The sequence below is a fragment of the Lotus japonicus genome, chromosome 1 (assembly GCF_012489685.1).
Source record: "Lotus japonicus ecotype B-129 chromosome 1, LjGifu_v1.2".
Lineage (NCBI taxonomy): Eukaryota > Viridiplantae > Streptophyta > Magnoliopsida > Fabales > Fabaceae > Lotus > Lotus japonicus.
In genome coordinates, this window is record NC_080041.1 from 42,618,739 (window position 1) to 42,639,616 (window position 20,878).

Genomic DNA, 20,878 nt, shown 5'->3' on the forward strand with positions numbered 1-20,878 from the left:
TGAACAATGGTGATCATAGCGAGCTCGGGTAGAGAGAAAGAGAGTTTCTCTCTCTGCTCTCTAGTTTCTATCGCTTTGAATGAGAGAACCGGTGATGGTCTAGCCTTATATAGGCATCGCCAATGAAAGAAAGTAGCGGTTGAGTTATTGTCTCACACTTAAACTTACACCACTCTAAACTCATGCAATGTGGTCATGAAGCAAGGTCCCATTCCATAAATAATAAAGATAGTCTCAAACGTCATTCCATGAATAGGAATAGTAAAGAGTGATTATGAGAGATGTATGTTGTAAGTTGTAACACCCCAATCTCTTGAAGGTCACTAGTAACCAAAAACCCGCAAAAAATTTTCGCAAACACATTAATTTGCCATAAGTGAATCACGATTAAATAAAAACCATTTTAAAACCAAAGCCAATAAAAGCCCAACATTCGAAAAGACACCAAATAATTTAAAGTAACTGCTCCTTATGTCACCACGTAGGGCAATACACTAGCTGATTGACCTTCTAATCAAGAACTCTACTTATAGGCAAACCCCTATTAGCTAAAGCATGATCAATATAACTCAAAACATCGACCTTCATAATCATTTGCACGATACTCACATGGAAGCATTTTCTATGGTGAGTATTTCTCTTTGTGGTTAAAGCTTATTCTTTTTTTTTTTGTCAAAGTTTTTTTTTTGGTCAATAGAGCTTAGATTCATATTCAAAGATTGTCCAACGGCACTTACAGCAGTGAAACTTACATCAGTGGGACTAAAATCCCAAGCAGTGATTCTGCAATGCATAAACAGATAAGCAATTGAAGACTAATAAGCATGCTCACTCATGCTGATACAAGTAATCAACTAACAAAGAAAAACCTTACAAGCACCCTAAATCTCAGAAACCAGTGAAAAGTTTGGCTTTCCAAGCAGTAGTAAATCATTCCTTTTTAAAACAACTGCTTCAACTTGCAATCCATCCGACTCTGCCGGAGATGCAAACACTTTAGCCTTCAAGGAAGCACACAAACGGCTTCAACTGCACCAAGATGAGTCAAGCCGGTGGCACTGGCACCAAGGGTAGAGGGGAACCTGCAGATCAACCCAGAAACAACCAGAACAGAGGGAAAAGGGATGGTGGTGGCCGGAGCAGACCAGATCGCGGCTGAGGTACGGCGACGGCGGTGGCTCAGTGGCGCGGTGAGGCTACTAACAAATCAGCACAACTAGAGCCCTCCCCGTTTCAACCCAGGACTTGCCTGAGACCAGAGAGAAGGCCTCCGGCCCGGGTACAGGGGCGTACACAGCAGCAGCAGTGGCAGCGAGACACAGGACGCACCGTCTCAACACTAGATCTGCAACCCAACTCACTGAGATCGATGGATGCGGTGAGAACGGCCAAGGTGGAGGCGATGGCGGTGAGGGCGGAGGATGTGGTGGCCGTAAAAGAGGGAAACCAGACCATAAACAAAAGGAAACCCACTTATTTGGGTAGTAGATCCACCTAATGTGGAAGATATCCACCTATTGTGGAAGAAACCCACCTATTGTGGAGGGAAAACACGTAGGAAGCAGGAACGAAACCTCCCTAATGGAGGAGGAGCCCCCCAAGGGGGAGGAGCCCCCAAGGGGAGAAACGGCGCTGGAGATTCTGTAACCCTAGCAGAGCTTCAGTGTCAAAGTTAAAGCTTGTTTTAATTCGTTTGAGAAACTTGACACAAAGGTGATCATTGATCAATCAACAATCTTATTGTTGGGCTTCAGCCCATCAATAAATCCCTTTGTGTTTATCCATAACCATAAGTTGATAAAATAGTGGGACCGAATTGAACAAAAAACCAGCCTTGAATAAAAAAAAAAAGACTCGTACGATACGACAGCGTATGAAGAGTTTAGTCCTGTACGACATTTTCAATTGACGGAAGGGTCCCACTACTGAACAACTGCCGGTATAAAAGAGCAGATCCAGAAGCCATTCATCCCTGCGCCTGGCCCTTCCTCTCCCAGCTCTGTTCTTCTCTTTATTTCTTTTTCATTTTTTTTTATCAATTACCATTTTATCTTAATTTTTTTTGTTAGGTTTCGAGTTTTTCTTCGAAATTTGCTTGTTTTGTTGTTTGTTAATTTTCAGAGCTTGAGGGTTAGGAGGTGTGGATTCAGTTCAAGATAGATAGATATTCAGCGTTTCCCACCTGTGTTTATAATAATACCGCCACTTAGCGTTTTTTGATAATTAATTCCCTATAAAATTGAGTCAACACCATACCATAAAATTGAGAAATGGAAAAGAAAAAGGTAGCGGTTCCTCTTGTTTGCCATGGTCACTCTCGCCCAGTGGTCGATCTCTTTTATAGTCCTGTTACTCCCGATGGATTCTTCCTTATCAGCGCAAGCAAGGGTACGGTTACGGTACGCGTGGGTTTTGATTTTTTTTATTGGATCTAGATGAAATGTGATTTTGAATTGTGATGATTTGGGTTGCACAGATTCCAATCCTATGCTCAGGAATGGAGAGACTGGAGACTGGATTGGAACTTTTGAAGGGCACAAAGGCGCAGTCTGGAGTTGCTGCTTGGATGCTAATGCTTTGCGGGCTGCAACTGCTTCTGCTGATTTCTCCTCGTATGTCATTCATGTTTTATTTCTTCAGTCAATAATATTCGGTCACATTTAGCTTAATTCTATTTTGAACCCTAATCATTGTTTCACTGGTCCATTTGGTTATACATTTTATCAAATTGGATATGCAATGTTTGGTTTTAGATAGTTAAGTCGCCAGAAAATGGATTAGAGCCTTCCTGCCCTGAAATGTTTGTTGTAAAGCCTTCTACTGTTGCGATTCGATTGTGGCCATTATTTTAGTTTCCTAGTCACAAACCCTGCCATACATCTAGCCTATGGAGCTTCTTTGATCTCGTAATCCCGAGATCAGAGAACCCATTGTTCATCTAGACAGATGTCGAAGTCCCGTAGTTGACCTTCACTCCATTCGCTGCTGTTTTTGTTCAGACCTGAAATGCACGGCCTATTTGCGGTTTCTTCCTCTGTTTTGATTGGCATCACCCCTAGTCCCTTTCACCAGTTATTGCCTCTTTATATCTTTCAAGTAGGAAACTCATCCAAAATGGAAGACACATGACTGCCCATTTCTTTTAGTAATTTACATCACTGCCTTCTTGTTTTCAGTTATTTTCACTACAGACCTTTTTCATTTTGGTATCGAGTTTCATGCTTTCTATTTAGTTTTACCAATGGATTAGAATTTTGTTGTCCCCGTACTTTTAAGTATTTTTGCACTACCTTTAAACAAAATAATTGAGAAATGTCTTAAATTTTGAATTAGAATATTAAAACTTTGTTTTGTTTATCGCATAAACAATACATTTGGAATCATATTTGATAATTGATTTGATTCATAAATGTTAATTTTCTGTTTGGGAAGTTATAAACTACGAATTGATTTCATTTTGAAATCAGTTTGGATTAGTGTTATGTGCACTTAGAAATTCGCCACTGGATTTGATTTTATTTGTAATCTAAATAAATTATGGTTTTTCTTTTTTAATCTACCCCTTAACTTTTCAAGCAAGTTTGCTAAACTTATTATCCTGCTAGGATTGGAAAGGAGGAGTAAATGTGAGATGGTAAAATGAATCCTAAGATCTTACATATACTCTCACATGCACACAATTTTGTGTGGCCGAGGGTTTCCGGGTCGCTTTTCTATAATTCTGTTAAAGGTCCAAATCTCTCACCCTAAATTGAGCCTCTCACCATGTTCCGAAAACAGACTGTTACGCCCTTTTATCTGTTGACCGCGATGATCATCTATCTCAAGTCGATGACTATCTCTGCTGGTGCATAGTTGCATCCTCTGTTCTCTCACACCGTCTGTTCTCCTAGCCCTTTGTTTCTCTTCGTCTTCCCACCCTTGGTAGGCTCAATTTTGCAATCTCATCTCTGTCTGTTGCTGGACATCCTAACACACCTTTTCAGTCACATATCTCTATTATTTTTAGTGATGGTCCTAACTTATCTTTTTTGTTTTATTTTCGTAATGAAACACTAATGGATTTAGATCTTCACTTTATTTTTTATGTTAAGATGTGTTTTATATGATATTTTACGAATCTATGCTATTTTTTATGCCTATGTATAAGTAAACTCTTACATTTTTAATAGAATTTTATTATCTGATATACAATTCTATGATTTACGATCCCCCTTCCCATTCTAGATCAAATCTCCAATTTTGCAACATTGCACATATATCTAATAACATAAATATGAAAAATAAACTTCAAAGCCAAGGTTGAAATTGTATCAACAAAGGTCATATTCAAGGTTGTCAAACTTGATAGTCAATATTAACTTGTGGTGTGTATAAACTCGGCTATTTAAAAAGCTACCATAATAATAATAATATCATAAATAAATATTTTACGTTCCAACATTCAACTTCATAATAAAGCAATTTAAAATTAATAGGAATGATTTTTCCTTATTTCAATTGTAGTAATGAGTAATGAATGACCCCCAATATTGGAGGTTAATTACTTCAACTAGTCCCCATGTTCTTGGAATGGATCTTAGTTGTTTCAAGCCAGCAGGGTTGCCCAAAAGCAGTATATAATACTCATAAAACTTACTAGTAAGCCAGATATATAATTTTAGGTAGAGTTTCTGTGTTGAAACGATACATAAATGAAACTTGACAATAGGTCAAGTACATAAATGGATCTTGAGAACAAACAGAACAAATAGATTGGTTGTATTTGAAATTGCAAAGAACAGAATAGATTTGCCTAAAATAATTTTGCTGTGCAGCTTCAAGGGTCATGACTTGGATTTGCAGAAAAATATTTTTGCCTTCACTAGCCACAACCTTGATTAATTTGGTCATGATTTATAGAAAATGTTTGATCTTGAAACTGGGCTCATGAAAGAATTGCCGAAAGCTTTGATCGGCTAGGTTTTACGGTGACAGTTTGATTGTGAATTTAATGTTTTCCTTGTTGACTCAACATGAGAGTCTAATTTGTGAGATTGATGAGTCCTCTCAATTCTACCAAGGAAATATTTTTTGTGCAACTAAACTTAAATATTCTTCCTAGAATTGTAAGCTCGTAAGATTCGACAATTTGACCCCAGATGCACCAAAGTTGCTAAGTCGTACCTGTGTCCGGAACCAATACTTATGTGTATAATACTCCTAGTTATCTATGCCAGAAATATCCTTCCAAGTTTTTTTGAAAGAAATTGTGTCATTCTTTTGCGATACTCCTTTGGTACATTTCAGATACAACAACTCGCCTTAAAGCTTAATGTAGACTTCTGGTTCATCATTTTGTGATAGGAAATAAAGTACATAATTTGTATTTGTTCTTTTAAGAGAAACAAATTGGATCCTAAAAGGGCAAATGATTTAACTTTGTGCATTCTAACCTTTGACTTTTGTCTATGAAAGATAAAGGATTCTAATTGAGAGACAAGGTTGCAGGATATATACGGTCGTGGATTTCTTGAATTGCAGCATTGTCTAAAGAGCTAGACTTAGAAGCTATGATATGCAATCAAAAGAGCCAATACTTGTTTAAGTAGGACTAATGATGCTATGTGACATTCTAGCATTGGTAGGGAAATGATATGTAATTTTTATGGCATGTTTATCAAGGAACAAATATATTTTGATGGGGACAAGATGTGTCTATCACTTTGAGAATGTTCACTCTAATAAAATCAAATTGAATAAAACCAATTCTGTATTTTAATGATATGAACAAGTTAGGATTATGGTGTTTTACATATTTTAAGCAATGCTGATAAACCTACCATTTTTGCTGCAATCATCGCTTGGCAGTCTGCAATACCTCTATCCACCTTTCTGAATGGGTGTTTCGCTTCAAATTTTTCCATTAACTGCTTTTGTGCTAGTCTTTTAGTAGTATAAGAGAGTCAGTATCTTCTTATTTGCAGTGAATGTTTTAGACTAAGCAATAAACGAAGTTCATTCTCTATTAATGTAATTGCAGTTCTTTGGTCAAAAGCTGACACATCATCATTTTGGTTGCAGCAAAGTTTGGGATGCATTAACGGGTGATGAGTTACATTCTTTTGAACATAAGCACATTGTTAGAGCATGTGCTTTTTCTGAGGTACAATTTACACTGATATGTTTCTGTTTGTTTTAAATTTCAAATACCATGACTATGCTACAGTTGTTATGTTTTGGATAAGGACCTATTTTGATGATGACCTCTTATAAGTTCTCTTTACACTCCTACTTTGTCATTTCAACTCTCTCCGTAGACTTTTAATTCCGAACAGATATTAAGATAATTGATATAATCTTATGTAGATTTTGTTGAAATTTGGATTCTTCATTGATGTTTATTTTTTATCTGGGGCTTGCATACTTTGTTCATATGCATTGATATTTATATACTTGGTAGCAGGATACGCACCTTTTGCTCACTGGGGGAGCTGAGAAAATTCTCCGAATTTATGATTTGAATCGTCCTGATGCAGCACCCAGAGAAGTGGATAAATCCCCTGGTTCTGTCAGGACTGTTGCATGGCTTCATAGTGACCAGACAATATTAAGTTCTTGTACTGATATGGGAGGTGTCAGGTATGTCTCATTCAGCCATTAGATGCTGACTTGTCTGGGGTTGTAGTTTTGCATGTGTAAGGTTGATTATTTTTTATTCGTAATCTTTGGTTTTAACCCCAAACTGTGATGATATATTGTACTGAATCTAGTAGTTAATTCACAGGCTATGGGATGTCAGAACTGGTAAAATAGTGCAGACACTTGATACCCAAGCATCTATGACTAGTGCTGAAGTGAGTCAGGATGGTCGTTATATTACAACTGCTGATGGTTCTACTGTTAAGTTTTGGGATGCAAACCAGTATGTAACTATAGACCTAGCCAGCCAATTTCATTTTTTAAGATCATTCCTTTTAGGTTCATAGGGTTACCTGTATTTTTCAGCTATGGATTGGTGAAGAGCTATGATATGCCCTGCACTGTGGAATCTGCTTCATTGGAGCCCAAGTATGGGAACAAGTTCATTGCTGGAGGAGAAGACATGTGGATCCATGTTTTTGATTTCCATACTGGCAATGAGATTGGTAAGCTATTGATCAGTTAGTCACATCTAATTGAAAATACTTGATTAGCTTAAACATATGTTCAGTTCCTAAAACTAAGATATATTATTCTAGTCCGTATTTTCTCTGTTTTTATCCCTACATTAACAAAATAGTGTGCTTTCACGCCCTCACTGGGTACTTTTTAAAAGGACTAAAAACGCATGATTTTCATATCTTTAAGGACTAAAACAAAATCAAAGAGTGTGTAATCTGAAAAAAGTATCATAATTTTCGGGATCAAAAGCATTTATGAGCCTGCTGGTTGCTTGAAGATATTTATGCATTGATTAATTTTACAGTTTTGATTTTTCATATCTTTTAATAACTAAATTGATTTTTATAGCTTGTTTGTTTGTGTTCCAAAACCCATAACCTATTATCGAGTTTGCAAAAGCTACATATTGTTGCTTTGACTAGGTGTGGATCTGAGAGATAACGTTTCTCACCCAAACTTTTTTTCAAACATATACTTAGTTTTTGTTTTGATTTGTTGTGCAGCATGCAACAAGGGCCATCATGGTCCTGTACACTGTGTCCGTTTCTCCCCTGGAGGAGAATCATATGCATCAGGATCTGAGGATGGAACCATCAGAATATGGCAGACAGGTCCATTGACTCATGATGATGAATCAGAGGTTTTATCCCCCGAAAAAGTGAAGGTAACCGCGGATGAGGTTTCAAGCAAGATTGAGGATTTTCATATTGCAGAGGAGGCTAAGTCCAAAGAAAAGGAAGAGGTTGGGGAGGAATTATAGTACTGATAATTATGCCCATTTTGCTTGGCAGAGTCATAGACTTTTAGCATATTACCTGAACCAAGGGCCTTATATATGATTATTATAAACTGAATTTTGTAAATTTTAGTTTGTATTCGACGTATACTGAATTGTTGAGCTGGTTAAAGATAGTTTTATTGAGTTTTATGGTGAGTAACGATATATACACATCTCATTTTTGAAACATTTTATTTCCACATCTTTTTATTTCTATCTCTCTCCTCTTATTATTTATCACATCTAATATTTTCTCTCTCTTACTTTTTCTTTTCTTTCTATTTCTCTCTTCATTTCACCTCTCTCCACCTCAAAGAGAGGTGTGAAGATAACATTATTGGTTCTATGGTTACTTCAACTTTTAACTTCACTCGGGAGTTTATGGGTAGTGGAATCTATAGATTAGGGGTGTTAAAGCAGACAACTCGCCTTGTCCTGCCTAGAAGTTGGCCGGAGCAAGCTTGCCCGTGTGAGACGCAAGTTGAAAAAGCCCAACTTGTCTGTGTAGTGGCGGGTTTGCAGGCCTGCTAAAAAATAACTTTTTTGCTTATGAAATGGTGATTTTTGCTTAAAAAAACAGATTTTGACCCAATATTAAAAAAAAGGTAAATTTTATGGTAGCCTGAATTGTTTTTGGTGCAGTACCCGCAATAAGTAATTTAATAAATTATTATCATGTTATTCAAGGTAAATAGTACATCTTTAAATTTTACTTCACTTGTCAATTAACTTTATCTTATCAAATTCATTTTTTAATGAAAAATGGACGAGTGGTGGAAGCGAATGATGATGATGGAAATGCGCGTAAAATGAGCATGGTTGATGGATGAATAAAGCTTAAAAAACACAACTCACATATCTCACATCCCTAAGAATGGAACACTGCATTACTATGATAGAACAAAATCAAAATTTAATCGATATATGAGTCTTTATTATTGAACTAATTCATTTTGGGTACTACACCTTAATCTGGCTTAAGGTACCACATCAAGCACCTTGTTAGTCTATAAAATGTAGATATTGGCCTTAGACAACACTTTGGCCTTAGAGTCAAGACTCCAAACTATAGATGTGTACTAGTACTGTTCCTGCGTCATGCACGGATGGAATAAGAATACTTTGTCGGCATACATCAGATTTTTTTATATTTCCTCTCTTGTTTCTCTTTATAAAATATGTATATTACTTGTTTAAATTTTTTTCTAACCTAGTTACATTTTTTTTACAGCAAAAGGTATATATATATATATATATATATTTTGACAAGTAGGACAAATCAATCAAACCCCACCAATTAAAACCACCTCAAAGACCACACCCAGGGAACGTGCATCATTAAAACCTTTCTAGAAAAAACCCAGTGAGATAAAACCCTAGTGAAGGAAAAAGAATACAACATTCCCAAGATGTGCCTTTGAGGTATACAAGGCAAAATAAGACACCAATACAATAAAATATGACAACCCATATCTAACCACAATAAGACAACTATAAAAAGAAACCCTCAATGCAACATCGAAACAACCCAAACGAAAAGTAAAAACCCAAACCACAAAGAGCTAAAACCTCAAGACATACTTATGTAGGTGAGTACGCTTGAGATTCTGCACACATCCCTCAATGGCCTCCTCATCAGAACCTTCCCAAACAAGTCACAGCTCCTCACCAACCGGCCACATCTCCCGTGCTCGTTTATAAACACAATCCTAGGACTGAGAAGACACCACCATATCCACAAGATCCACCCTACCAAACGCAGTTCTAGAAACATCTGATGCCACTACGACATCAGAACCAACAACCTGAAGCCCTTATTTTTTCCTACACCGCTTAGTGACTTTCTTGGGCCGACCTCTTTTATATTCTAATTCCCTTTTTTTCTTCTAATTTGTTATGCTTCGAATCAATATGTCAAAACCATTTTAATTTTCCAGATGTATATAAAAAAACACAAAACACAGTTTTTTTGTGTTAATTTTCAAAATCGATTCTTTAAAACTATTTGATATCAATTTATTATGGCATATTTGGTATCATTTTGAGCTTAAGATGTTACATTCAATTTTTTTATTTTGTTATATAAAAAATAACCCTAATTAATTAAAATTAAAATTAAAAAAACTTTGTCAACATACATCTTAATGGTAGAAAAGTCACAATTGTATTTTATTAATTATTTTAATATCAATAAAAACCATTAAATGTCAACTTAATACAATAATTAAGCCAAAAAAAGCTTAATACAACGATTATTTTCAAAAAGGTCACAATTGAATCTTATTAATTATTCTAATGTCATTAATAACTATTAAATGCAATATTAATCTATTAATTATTTTAAAATTTATGAAAATTATCTAATATTTAAATTACTAAAAAATTAAAAAATATAAATAGGACATCATCTACCTTCTAATTATAGTATGAGAGAGAAAACTTATGAAAAAAGACATAAAATGGGGGGGGGGTGACACTTGTCGGAGTTGTCACTTTTTGGTTTCGAAAATAGTATATATGATATTGGATATAGGATAGGATATATAAAAAATGAGCAACCAACATGTCAGTACATACCCACTATCTAGCATGTCACAAGGCCAGATGTCTCACCTAAGTCCAACTCCTATCCTCATGGAAGCACCGCCACTCCACTCTTCAGCCATGCAAAGGACGATCTTAAGTCCAACTCCACTCCACGCCCCTTTTTGAAAAAGGAATTTAGTATCAAACTCTCAATCTTGGAAAAATATATTGGTGTCATCCGGGATGACTCATCCCCTTCATTATACCATCACCTCCTTTCCTAAAATGCCCTCGTGTGATTATTGCATAATGCATCTTTCAGAGTTACTAAATACTTGAGTGTCGTATTATTTAGCCGCATTTAGTAAATGCAAAATTACTACATGAAAATATAATCTCGCATTTTAGTATTTACGATATGTAAAATGCAGTGTTCTGAAAACCGAACCGGACCGTTCGGTCGAACCGGTTCAACCAGGAACCGCAATATATGTCGGTTCGGTCAGGGTAGTAAACAGGATGTCTATCAAACCGGATGTTTGACCGGTGAACCGGTCAAGAACCAGCCCAAACCAGCCGGTCAACGGGTTTAAGAAAAATAAAGGGAATAAAATTTGCAGCCAACATGATTTGAACCCAAGACCTTGAAGCAAAAAAAAGGGAGTCTTACCACTACACCTGCTTCAACATCTAGTTTATATGTGTATACTTTTGTATTTATTATTAATATGTTTCTCACATGTTCTTACAAAGTAAGCTTTTCCATCACGTTTGTACATATTTTTAATAATATATAATTTATGCTACTTAACATATATTTATTTATATTTTATTTAAATATAGTGAAAAATAATACTTTTATACATAAAACTTAACAATATATTTTATACTTTTTTTTATTATATTCGAAGAAAAATATAGGTATTAAAGTCTCTAATATCACAAAAGTGTATGTGAATAATTTTTATATAAAACTAAAAATTATTTTAAATTTTATAAAATATATTTTATTATTTCGGTTCAACCCCGGTTGAACCTTTAAACCAGTACCTTCACCGGTTCGATGACCGATCCGGTTTTCAAAACATTGGTAAAATGAATACAACTTATGTGAACCCCAATCTAAAATGGGCACTTAAAATTTCATTTCGCAACTTAATATGCGATTGATGCACAGTTAACTGCGGTGCACAAAATTGTACAAACTGCAGTACGCGTTATAAATAATAAAAAATCCTCATTTTAAGCATTGCCTATAACCACATATACACCTACAAATAAAACATAAATAACACAATAACAAAATTTGCACATAACACAATTCGTACAAAATCTGCACAAGGGTGTGGACTCGTTGACAATGGTATTTGTAGTTTGTGCTCAATAGGTTTTATAGAATCAGTTGATCGTCTCTTCCTTCATTGCAACTCGTCGTGGGCCTTATGGTGTGGCTTATTATCTAGAGGGGTTTATCTTGGGTTGCACCCAACTCACTATCTTGTTTGGTGGCTAAATGGAACTTCCTTGCTAAAAAATCTAACAACTCTTTGGAGTCTTATCCCCTTCTCTCTTGTTTGGTCTATTTGGGTTGGACGAAATGATGTGATTTTCAGAGATCAACCTTACAATAGCCAAGAGATTTGGGATCTTCACATTCTAAGGATTATTTGGTGGGTCAAAAGTGCTTGAAAGGAATGTATGTATGATACGGATCAATTTTCCATGAACTTTTGTAGCATTAATTTGGAAAAGCGAAAGACTCGCATACGCTCAGGGCCATGGTCCCCTCCTTTTGCTGGCTTCCTAAAGTTCAATGTGGATGGGGCTTCTCAAGGGAACCCGAGACCAAGTGGAGTTGGAGGCTTAGTGCGCGACCATAGGAATATTATGAAGGGAATCATGCGGTTGATTACCGCAGCGTAATAAAAATTCTCTATATGAGATGGGCTTGGAAAACCATGTTTCAAAGTTCAATAACAAGCAAACACGCAAGAGGGAATTAGGATTACCTTTTGAAGACGTGAGCAATGAAGCAGTAGCTGCTTCATCTCTATAGCAGTCCACCCGAACGCTCCCACTAGAAAATCCTTGCGGCTCGATGTGCTAGCAGAGGCAAGATTCTGAGCAAAATGTCTAACCAGGGTTTGAGCATCTCATGCTATACTTATAAGCCTCCCAATGTGGCTAACCCTAATTCTCCTTAATGCCCATTGGGCTCATCTAATGAACTTGGCCCAATAAGTGTTCATCTAATGAACCTGGTCCAATAAGGCATTATATTACATTAGAGTGAGTTAATTCTATGCGTGTGATCCTATAGGAATCTCTTGCATATTTAGGCTGCAATAATTAAATATAAATAATATTAAGCTATTAGTGCATATTTCAACAATCTCCCACTTGTACTTGAGCTTAATCATGTATATCTAATATAACATATAGTGAGCGGTATCTAGCAATACATCTCTATGACCGAAATATCAAGAATGCCCCTGTTGCGACATAATATACCTTGTGATAAATACATTTTATATGATTGGTCCCTTTGTCCATATATCTAATTGAACCAAGGCACGAACATGTCATCCTTGTATGTTCAATTTATGTTCCTTGATACCCGAGAAGACTTTCCAGAAATAAATATATTATATTTACTCTTTCTGAGCATAGCCATGCATTTCAAGGTCTTTCTCTATCAAGTGGCCCGTAGATAGTTTTACTCATGTTACATAGGAGGGACAAATCTCATCTACATCACTAACATTCCTCCACACGATTCACGCTATAGCTAATTATCGCCTTTATAATCACCCTGTTACAGGTGACGTTGAACGACATTAAAATATAGAACTACTCATGTAGGAATCGTAGTGACTTCAGGTCAAAGGACTACATATACTATTATCACATTGAGAATAATTTATGACACTCACGTAACAATCCATGCAATGTTCTCATGGTGGGTCAGTCTAGCATATCATTACTCTTAATGTGTACCCGTGTGAAGACTTGACATCTCATGTCCATGATCCGTGAGATATAGATCATCAATCACTCACACACTAGTCTTAATATTGCCCATTTAAGAATAATATTTTATAGAATCTCACTGGACTGGGCGAGACCCAGGGGCCCTCGCCCAGAGGCGCTTGCCTCAGGGCGGTGAGTGAGCCAGAGAGTTTGGGCCTCCCTCGAGAGGCCCAACTGGCCCACTAAGGACGGTTAGGGGTGCTAGGCCCAACCCAAAGCCTACAAATAGGGGCAGTTACCAATTGTAAGAGACTCTTAGCTCATTTGAGAAATAACAAGTTTGAAATTCAGTTATATTCTCTCTCTAAGCGGTTACATCTTTTCTCTCTAAGATTCTCACATCGCAATCCTCTCACCCTAGGTACTATACCTCATCTCTATGTTCTTAGGATAGAACATTTGGTGCCGTCTGTGGGGATCGGTAGATTTCGATTCCCGAACTACGTGGATTGTGATTTCATTGAGAGAAGTTTGAAGACATTTTCAGATATTAAAATGATTGGCGCATGACCAAAACAATTTTTTGGTAACATGGAGGGGCATGGCTTCGAAGCGAAGCAATGCTAGATTACAGGAGCGTGAAGCGAGGCCATAGCCTCATCAACGTTGCAAAAGATAACAACATTCTGCTATCGAAAACTGCAACACTTGAGTCCCAAACCAAAAAACATGGGCTGATTTCGCTAGAGTATCTACCACAGAGTTGGCTTCACGGAGAACCGGGTTGAACTGAACCTCCATATGTTGCGGGATATCACGACGAATAGCACCCAGCATGTCCAAGAAAGGATTAACCAACGGCGTCAAGGTCACATGGATTTTTCACGTTAAATAAAATGAAAATTATAAGTGGTTGTCTAAATGATTCGCAAGAATTTTTTTACGGTTAAATGATTCGTAAGGATGATGATTTTTTTACTTTGTTTATTTCTTAGGCTTTTCAGGTTAGCGGGTGTTTAAATTTCTTTCAAGATTGTTACTTATGTCCAATCTCATTTGTAAATTGTTAACGTTTATTTTCATAAATAAATTCTTCCAAAAAACGAAATTATAAAATTTACTACCCCTATTTTAAACTCTATTACACTATGTGTTTGGTTGGGTTGAAAAGGACAGGAAAGAAAAGGGAGGGGTGTGATTATGTGTGGAAAACACTGTTCACAAGTGTTTGGTTACCCAAGAAAGTGTTACAAAATGGAAAACTGACAGACGGGGCCCACAAAAAACTTTTCCACCCATATGTGCGAAGAAAACTGAAAAAAGGGAGCAAAGTTCGCTATTACCCTATGAGTCACAGTTACAAAATTAATAGTATTGTATTGAGTATTGACAATTATTCTACATGCATTCATTAATGTAGTGCGACGTCCTGATTCGTTAAAAAAAAGTCCTGATTTGTTTAAAAAAATAACGAGCTGATTTTATTTTTATTATATAAATTCTCATATTTATATAAAAAAATAATAAACAGTCAACTTTATTAAAAAATAAATAAGTTTTTAAAAATAAATCAAGAGATCTATATTTATATTTATTATAATAATAGTTTGAGAGATAAATTAAAATTATTATATTATTAGTTTTTTAAATTAATTTATAATAGATTTAAAATTTATAATTATAAGAAAATAATAATAATAACTATTTTTAGTAAAGGGTGAAATAGTCATTATGAAAACATCACTTCCACTTTTCCTTTCATTCTCTTTTTTTTTTTTTTCCTTAATCCAAACAACTTTAAAATCACCTCATTTTTCACTCATATTTTTTTTTATGTATATTCCTTCCTCTCATTTTCACCCTCTGCATCTAAACAGAGCATTAATGTACTTTAGAATGAGGTTAAATCACCCAAATTAAAAATAGAGACCCGATAATTGATACATAATTCTTCTCTCTCCTTCCCTTTTCTGTGTCACATATCAATATATCATCATATATATGTCATATCTCGTTTCCCTCCGATAATTTGTTATGTGGCTAGGATTCAGTTTGTTCACATTCCAAGCCCCCAATGGCCACTTCCATCCTTTCCCCCAAAATTCCCCGGCCATTTCCCACGGCCTACGTCAGTTACCGGCGGCCACCAAGCGCCGCCGTTAGCAACCAGCGCCACCCTCCATCTCTCAAACCACCGGCACTCAACACTCGCTTCAATTGGGCCATTAAACTGAGCTTAGCGGAGCAGAGCCCACCAAAATCAACTGAGTTTGATATGCAGCGACTCGTGCAGTTTCTCTATGACGATCTTCCCCACCTCTTCGATGACCAGGGCATTGACAAAACCGCCTACGACGAACGCGTCTTCTTTCGAGACCCAATCACCAAGCATGATAGCTTGAGTGGCTACCTTTTCAACATCGCTTTTCTCAAAACAATCTTTCGTCCTCAGTTTCAGTTACATTGGGTCAAACCGGTCTGTTCTTCTTTTTTTCCTTCTTTCTATTTCTAGTTCATGTAACATGTTATTTTATTCTATATGATTATAGAACGCCAAATAGAATGAGATAGAATACGGACATTTCAAATCATGAGCGGAATAATTAGGACTGAAGTCTGAGTGATCTCGGTTAGTTAATTAGTAAAGTAACTGCAAGTGATTAAGGCTTCCTCTCTATCTCACACCCTCTTTCACAACTGTTGAGGGGTCAAGTGACCGGTTTACCTCTCATTTTCCGCAAGTTAGGGCATGTGTGGTTCTTCAAGTTAGTAACTCAAGAACCACTTTTAAAAAGAATTTCGTGATTTAGGAAAAAATTTACTGACCTCTAGTTTTTTTGTTTTTAGATAGACAAATGTTAGTTATTAGTAAATTAGTACCCCCTCCGTTGTTTCACAATAACTAACTGTCCACTTAGAATTCCAATGAAGCGTTAATAAATGTTTTTACATATAATGCACCAATGAAAACAATAAATGAGAAGAGATAAAAGTACATTGTAAAGGGTAAAATAGGGAAACAAATGATATGTTTTAAAAAGTTAACAAAATTAATTGTATTTCTTAATATGTGAGTATCTTCTCTAAGTGGACAATTATATTGAAAATGGAGGGACTCCTCAGGATTCGAACCCTGACCCTTCACCTACAATTACCCTTAGCTCAATCATGTGAGCTCCTCCCATCCCCTACAGGCCTCTAGTAGTAGGTGTTCCTCAAATTGAAATGATGACGCTGATCATGATTAGTTAATTGTTCATTTTCTAAATTAAATTAGAAAATAAAAAACTGTTACTAAGACAAAGTTTTTGTTGAGTACTGATGTAGTAGTACTGAATAATTGATTCGTGCTCTAGATCAGGGCTTTAAATTGCGGTTGTGGCTGACAAATGCGGATTGAAACAACTGCACTTGTGGTCGTGTCATGTTGCTGCCCCAATTGCGGACGGAAATATGAACCCTGCTGTAGATTATGTGTTTAGCTGCAATCCAAACATGCTATTAGTGTTGTCTCTCCCTCTCATTTTTGTTATATTGGACTGATTTAGTTGCTATAGACAGGACCTCATGAGATAACAACAAGATGGACCATGGTTATGAAATTCGGGCTACTTCCCTGGAAACCGGAATTGGTCTTCACCGGGACATCCGTTATGGGAATTAACCCAGAAAATGGCAAGTTCTGTAGCCATGTGGTAGGTTCCAGCTTTTTTGCTAGTTTTCAAAATGGAGAGATATTACTACTTTTGAATTGGGATATAACATCTTATCCTTAATTTCCCTTCCAGGACTTCTGGGATTCAATACAGAAAAATGAGTATTTTTCTTTTGAAGGTTTGTTGGATATGATCAAACAGGTACCCTTCTATTTCACTTCTTTTGATGTATGTCTCTAAAATTCTTTCTCTCAAAAGTCTTCCGAAATCCATAGTGACTGAGATGATTTGAATCTTTGCAGTTGAGGATTTATAAGACACCGGAATTGGAATCACCCAAGTATCAAATATTGAAAAGGACAGCAAATTATGAGGTCAATCTCAGCATTCATCAACATACTACTTTTGAATTGATCCATTATACTATCCATAAATCTGACATACTAATCTGTTCTATAATGAAACAACAAGAGGATTGCATCAATGCACTTATCTAAAGGTGAAGCTCATGTTTTGTTATTGAAATTATGTGACTAGAACAGGTTAGACAATATAATCCGTTCATAGTGGTAGAAACAATCGGAGACAAGCTATCTGGAAATACTGGCTTTAATGATGTTGCAGGGTATGATTTTTATTTTTATCAAAAAAAGTTGTTATTTGTTCTTAGGCTCTCAGTCTCATATAATACATACATGTATATAATCCACCCACGCAGGTATATATTTGGAAAGAATTCCACTGCAGAGAAGATACCAATGACTACTCCTGTCTTCACTCAAGCCATTGATCCAGATTTGTCAAAAGTGTCAATCCAAATAGTTCTTCCATTAGACAAAAAAACAGAAAGGTATGTCTATCTTGTTTCACTGGTTTCAGTATTTGAAGAACTTTTGTTCTAAGAGAAGCATCTCTTAGCTTGTAAAGAAATGTAATTATATAGAAAAAATACAAAGAGAAAAATGTGTACTATGACTATTTTTAGTTTGCATTGTAGATTTGTTCTAACTATTTAGTCTTTTGACCAGTTTACCAAATCCTAATCAAGAAACAATTCGCTTGAGAAAAGTAGAAGGAGGCATTGCTGCAGTAATAAAGTTTAGTGGAAAACCCACAGAAGATGTCGTTCGTGAAAAGGAGAAAACTTTGCGCTCCAATATTATGAAAGATGGTCTTAAACCTGAGCTTGGTTGTTTGCTTGCACGGTACAATGATCCAGGTCGAACATGGACCTTCACAATGGTATGCTACAAAACCAGCTTAAGTATTGTCGACTGATTTCTATTATGCATGACATGATGCTTCTACTATAACTAGAGTCCCAATATATGCCTGATGTACGCTTTGGATAAATTATAGGTATCCTGAGATTAGGTTCAAGAATAATTAAAACGGGATCGATCAATGAGAGCTCTTTTTTCAAAGGGGGAATTGTTAGAACATCGATTAAGTAAACAGAAATTGTTCTTATTAACAAAAGGGAATTACACCTAGCTATCTGCTGAATGTATCTCACCCGAGCCTCAGCTCGTATCTCCCAATCTCATCACTAACGTGCCTCCTCTAACCTCCATCTCGTCTCCCTGTAAATGATAAATATACTTGCACATCCAAGGGTGGATACCCAAAATCAAAATTAGAGAAAGGAAGAAAATCATGAAAAGTGAGAAATGTAATAAATGATGTGATCTGAAAGGAAAAGTGTTACAGAGTCAGAGAAGCGAGGTGTGTGGAAAAAAATGAGAGTATAAATATAAAAACAACTTGTAATCCCTGTTCCCTCCGAACATAATTCTCTGTTCCAAACTAACAGCCACACTGGCAGATTTGAGTAGGCTTTCTATACTGCGGGCCTTGATTCTGGCCCTAGATCTTGCAGTTGATCCCTATTAGTTCCTATGGCCCTATCAGGAATGATCTTGAGTTCTTGATGTGTTCCCAATAGTGTCCAAGAAACAAGCTAAGAACTCAAAGTATGTTGCTGATCAAGTTTAATTCTTACCAACAATTTTGGTGTAATATATTTCAGCTTTCTAAGGATTTCAATTTCTTAAGTTTAATGCAACCTGAAGTTTTCAATCATTCCCAAATATTATTTCCCTTCCTGTGATATGGATTTCAATTTCCTTCCCTCATTACATGTATACTACACCTGCATTTAAGCTTTCATTTATAATGTATCTGATTGAGCACATTCTACCAGAAATTAGCTAATTGCTTCTTATATAAGTTCTTAACTTGTTACATCCATTTGATATTTGTTTGCTTAACTACTTACAATTGCTTCATATTTTTTGTGGTTTATGTCATGGAAGAGGAATGAAGTGCTCATTTGGCTAAATGACTTCTCGTTGGATCAGCATTAATGCGGTAATCATGGCTGCTTTTTATCATCAACCAATGCCGTAAATTTTGCCATCTTAACATCATTTTCTAATGTGGCTGGTTGAGTATATGATAGGTATTTCTAGAATTTTTCTTCAGATCCAAGAAGGAATGTCTGGTACCAAAAATAGCCGTATACTACATTTTGAGTAAAAAAAAAAGGGATGAATAAGATGCATATTCATTAGTTGCTACTTATCAAGTTGTAATAGAATAGTAAGTGTACAGTAAGCACTAACATGTATTCTTTATGTATTTGCAGTTCATATATGACATAATTAAACGAAAGAAAAGCTGCCGTATTTATAGTGACGACTTTTAGGCACTCATTAAGATACTGTTCACCTTAAGTAGTTTGTGATCCTCCCCCTAACTACTAAACACGTTGGGAGAATGGACCCTTCACATAATTTTAGAACTTTAATCAAGTGATTAATGAACCTAAGAATTGCCCGGACTTTGTATCAAAATGAGTTTTATGTGCGAGGAAGGGGAGGGAAAGTGTGTTTGATAATTCATGCTTGATCTTTCTCCCATGAGCATAATCTTTTAGGATAATGGATTATCAGCATTTTACATCTAAAGTCAATCAGAAGGGTAGAGAACAACATTTTATATATTTGTGTCGAGATGGTTAGCGTCGACCAAGACTTAAATGTGTATTTTATTATAAGAAAAACACTCATTAATGTTGGCCAAAAGCCGATGCTAATGTGGTTAAAGCCGACTTGAAACTCGACTTAGCGTTGGAATTGGAGTACACTCTAACTTGCTCTAATCTATTTTCTAGCGCAAGCCATGTGAACTAAGCTTAGTTTAGCGTCAGTAGAACTGCTGACGGTAATTCGATGTTATTCACTTGTCAAGAACGCTGACACTGATGTTTCTTATAAAAACTTAGTGGCAATTAAAAACTTTGTTGGTTATAGGAATTGCTTTCTATAAACAATAATATCAACATCTACCAGAACTTCAGGCAAACCTAAAGCAAGACTCTACATCCATCTATTCTATCAAACTCAATGAGTATAGCAAAGGATTCACTTGAAGACTGCTCAATAAAGACACGAACCATAGCCTGTAGCAATTGATGAAACAAGCCATCATGAAAAGCCTGGAATGTTCCATAAATAACTCAAAAATTTAGACAATTAACTGTGAAAATCTATTTTCAAAATCTATGGAAATAAGGTAAGATTAGGTGTGCTCGAAGTTAATTTTTCAGGCTGAAGCAGAATTTTAGGGTTTGATTTGGATGGAAGGAAGAAGAATAAGTACTCTTAATAGGCAGAATCTTTGCATTTAAACTGACGCTACCTTTAAGTAACATATAACCTTATTTAATGTTTTGCGTTGGCTATGCATCGACTGAGCCGATAATAATTGACACTAATTCGCTACGGCGTTGGAGTCAATGCCA

At 36.1% G+C, this 20,878-nt stretch overlaps 2 protein-coding genes across 2 annotated transcripts; both read left to right on the forward strand.

The window, feature by feature from the left end:
* Positions 1-1,960: 1,960 nt before the first annotated feature.
* On the forward strand, positions 1,961-8,110 carry LOC130719164 (uncharacterized). The gene is made up of 7 exons (XM_057570032.1): positions 1,961-2,388; positions 2,477-2,612; positions 6,064-6,145; positions 6,446-6,621; positions 6,767-6,904; positions 6,988-7,127; positions 7,647-8,110. The coding sequence occupies exons 1-7, from the start codon at positions 2,271-2,273 to the stop codon at positions 7,901-7,903; spliced, it is 1,047 nt and encodes a 348-aa protein (XP_057426015.1). The 5' UTR covers positions 1,961-2,270; the 3' UTR covers positions 7,904-8,110.
* Positions 8,111-15,397: 7,287 nt separating this feature from the next.
* On the forward strand, positions 15,398-19,766 carry LOC130718363 (uncharacterized). Its single transcript, XM_057569257.1, has 8 exons — positions 15,398-15,893; positions 16,975-17,112; positions 17,206-17,274; positions 17,376-17,447; positions 17,616-17,698; positions 17,792-17,923; positions 18,102-18,315; positions 19,389-19,766. Exons 1-8 carry the CDS (start codon positions 15,492-15,494, stop codon positions 19,437-19,439), a joined length of 1,161 nt encoding a protein of 386 aa, XP_057425240.1. The 5' UTR covers positions 15,398-15,491; the 3' UTR covers positions 19,440-19,766.
* The last annotated feature ends 1,112 nt before the right edge of the window (positions 19,767-20,878 follow it).

Excerpts from the sequence above, each read along its gene's own strand:
- LOC130719164 (XM_057570032.1), top strand. The coding sequence starts at position 2,271 with ATGGAAAAGAAAAAGGTAGCGGTTCCTCTTGTTTGCCATGGTCACTCT. Across the intron at positions 6,622-6,766 it reads ACTGATATGGGAGGTGTCAG|GCTATGGGATGTCAGAACTG; the intron begins GTATGTCTCATT and ends GTTAATTCACAG. Across the intron at positions 6,905-6,987 it reads AAGTTTTGGGATGCAAACCA|CTATGGATTGGTGAAGAGCT; the intron begins GTATGTAACTAT and ends TGTATTTTTCAG.
- LOC130718363 (XM_057569257.1), top strand. The coding sequence starts at position 15,492 with ATGGCCACTTCCATCCTTTCCCCCAAAATTCCCCGGCCATTTCCCACG. Across the intron at positions 17,113-17,205 it reads GCAAGTTCTGTAGCCATGTG|GACTTCTGGGATTCAATACA; the intron begins GTAGGTTCCAGC and ends TTTCCCTTCCAG. Across the intron at positions 18,316-19,388 it reads GAACATGGACCTTCACAATG|AGGAATGAAGTGCTCATTTG; the intron begins GTATGCTACAAA and ends ATGTCATGGAAG.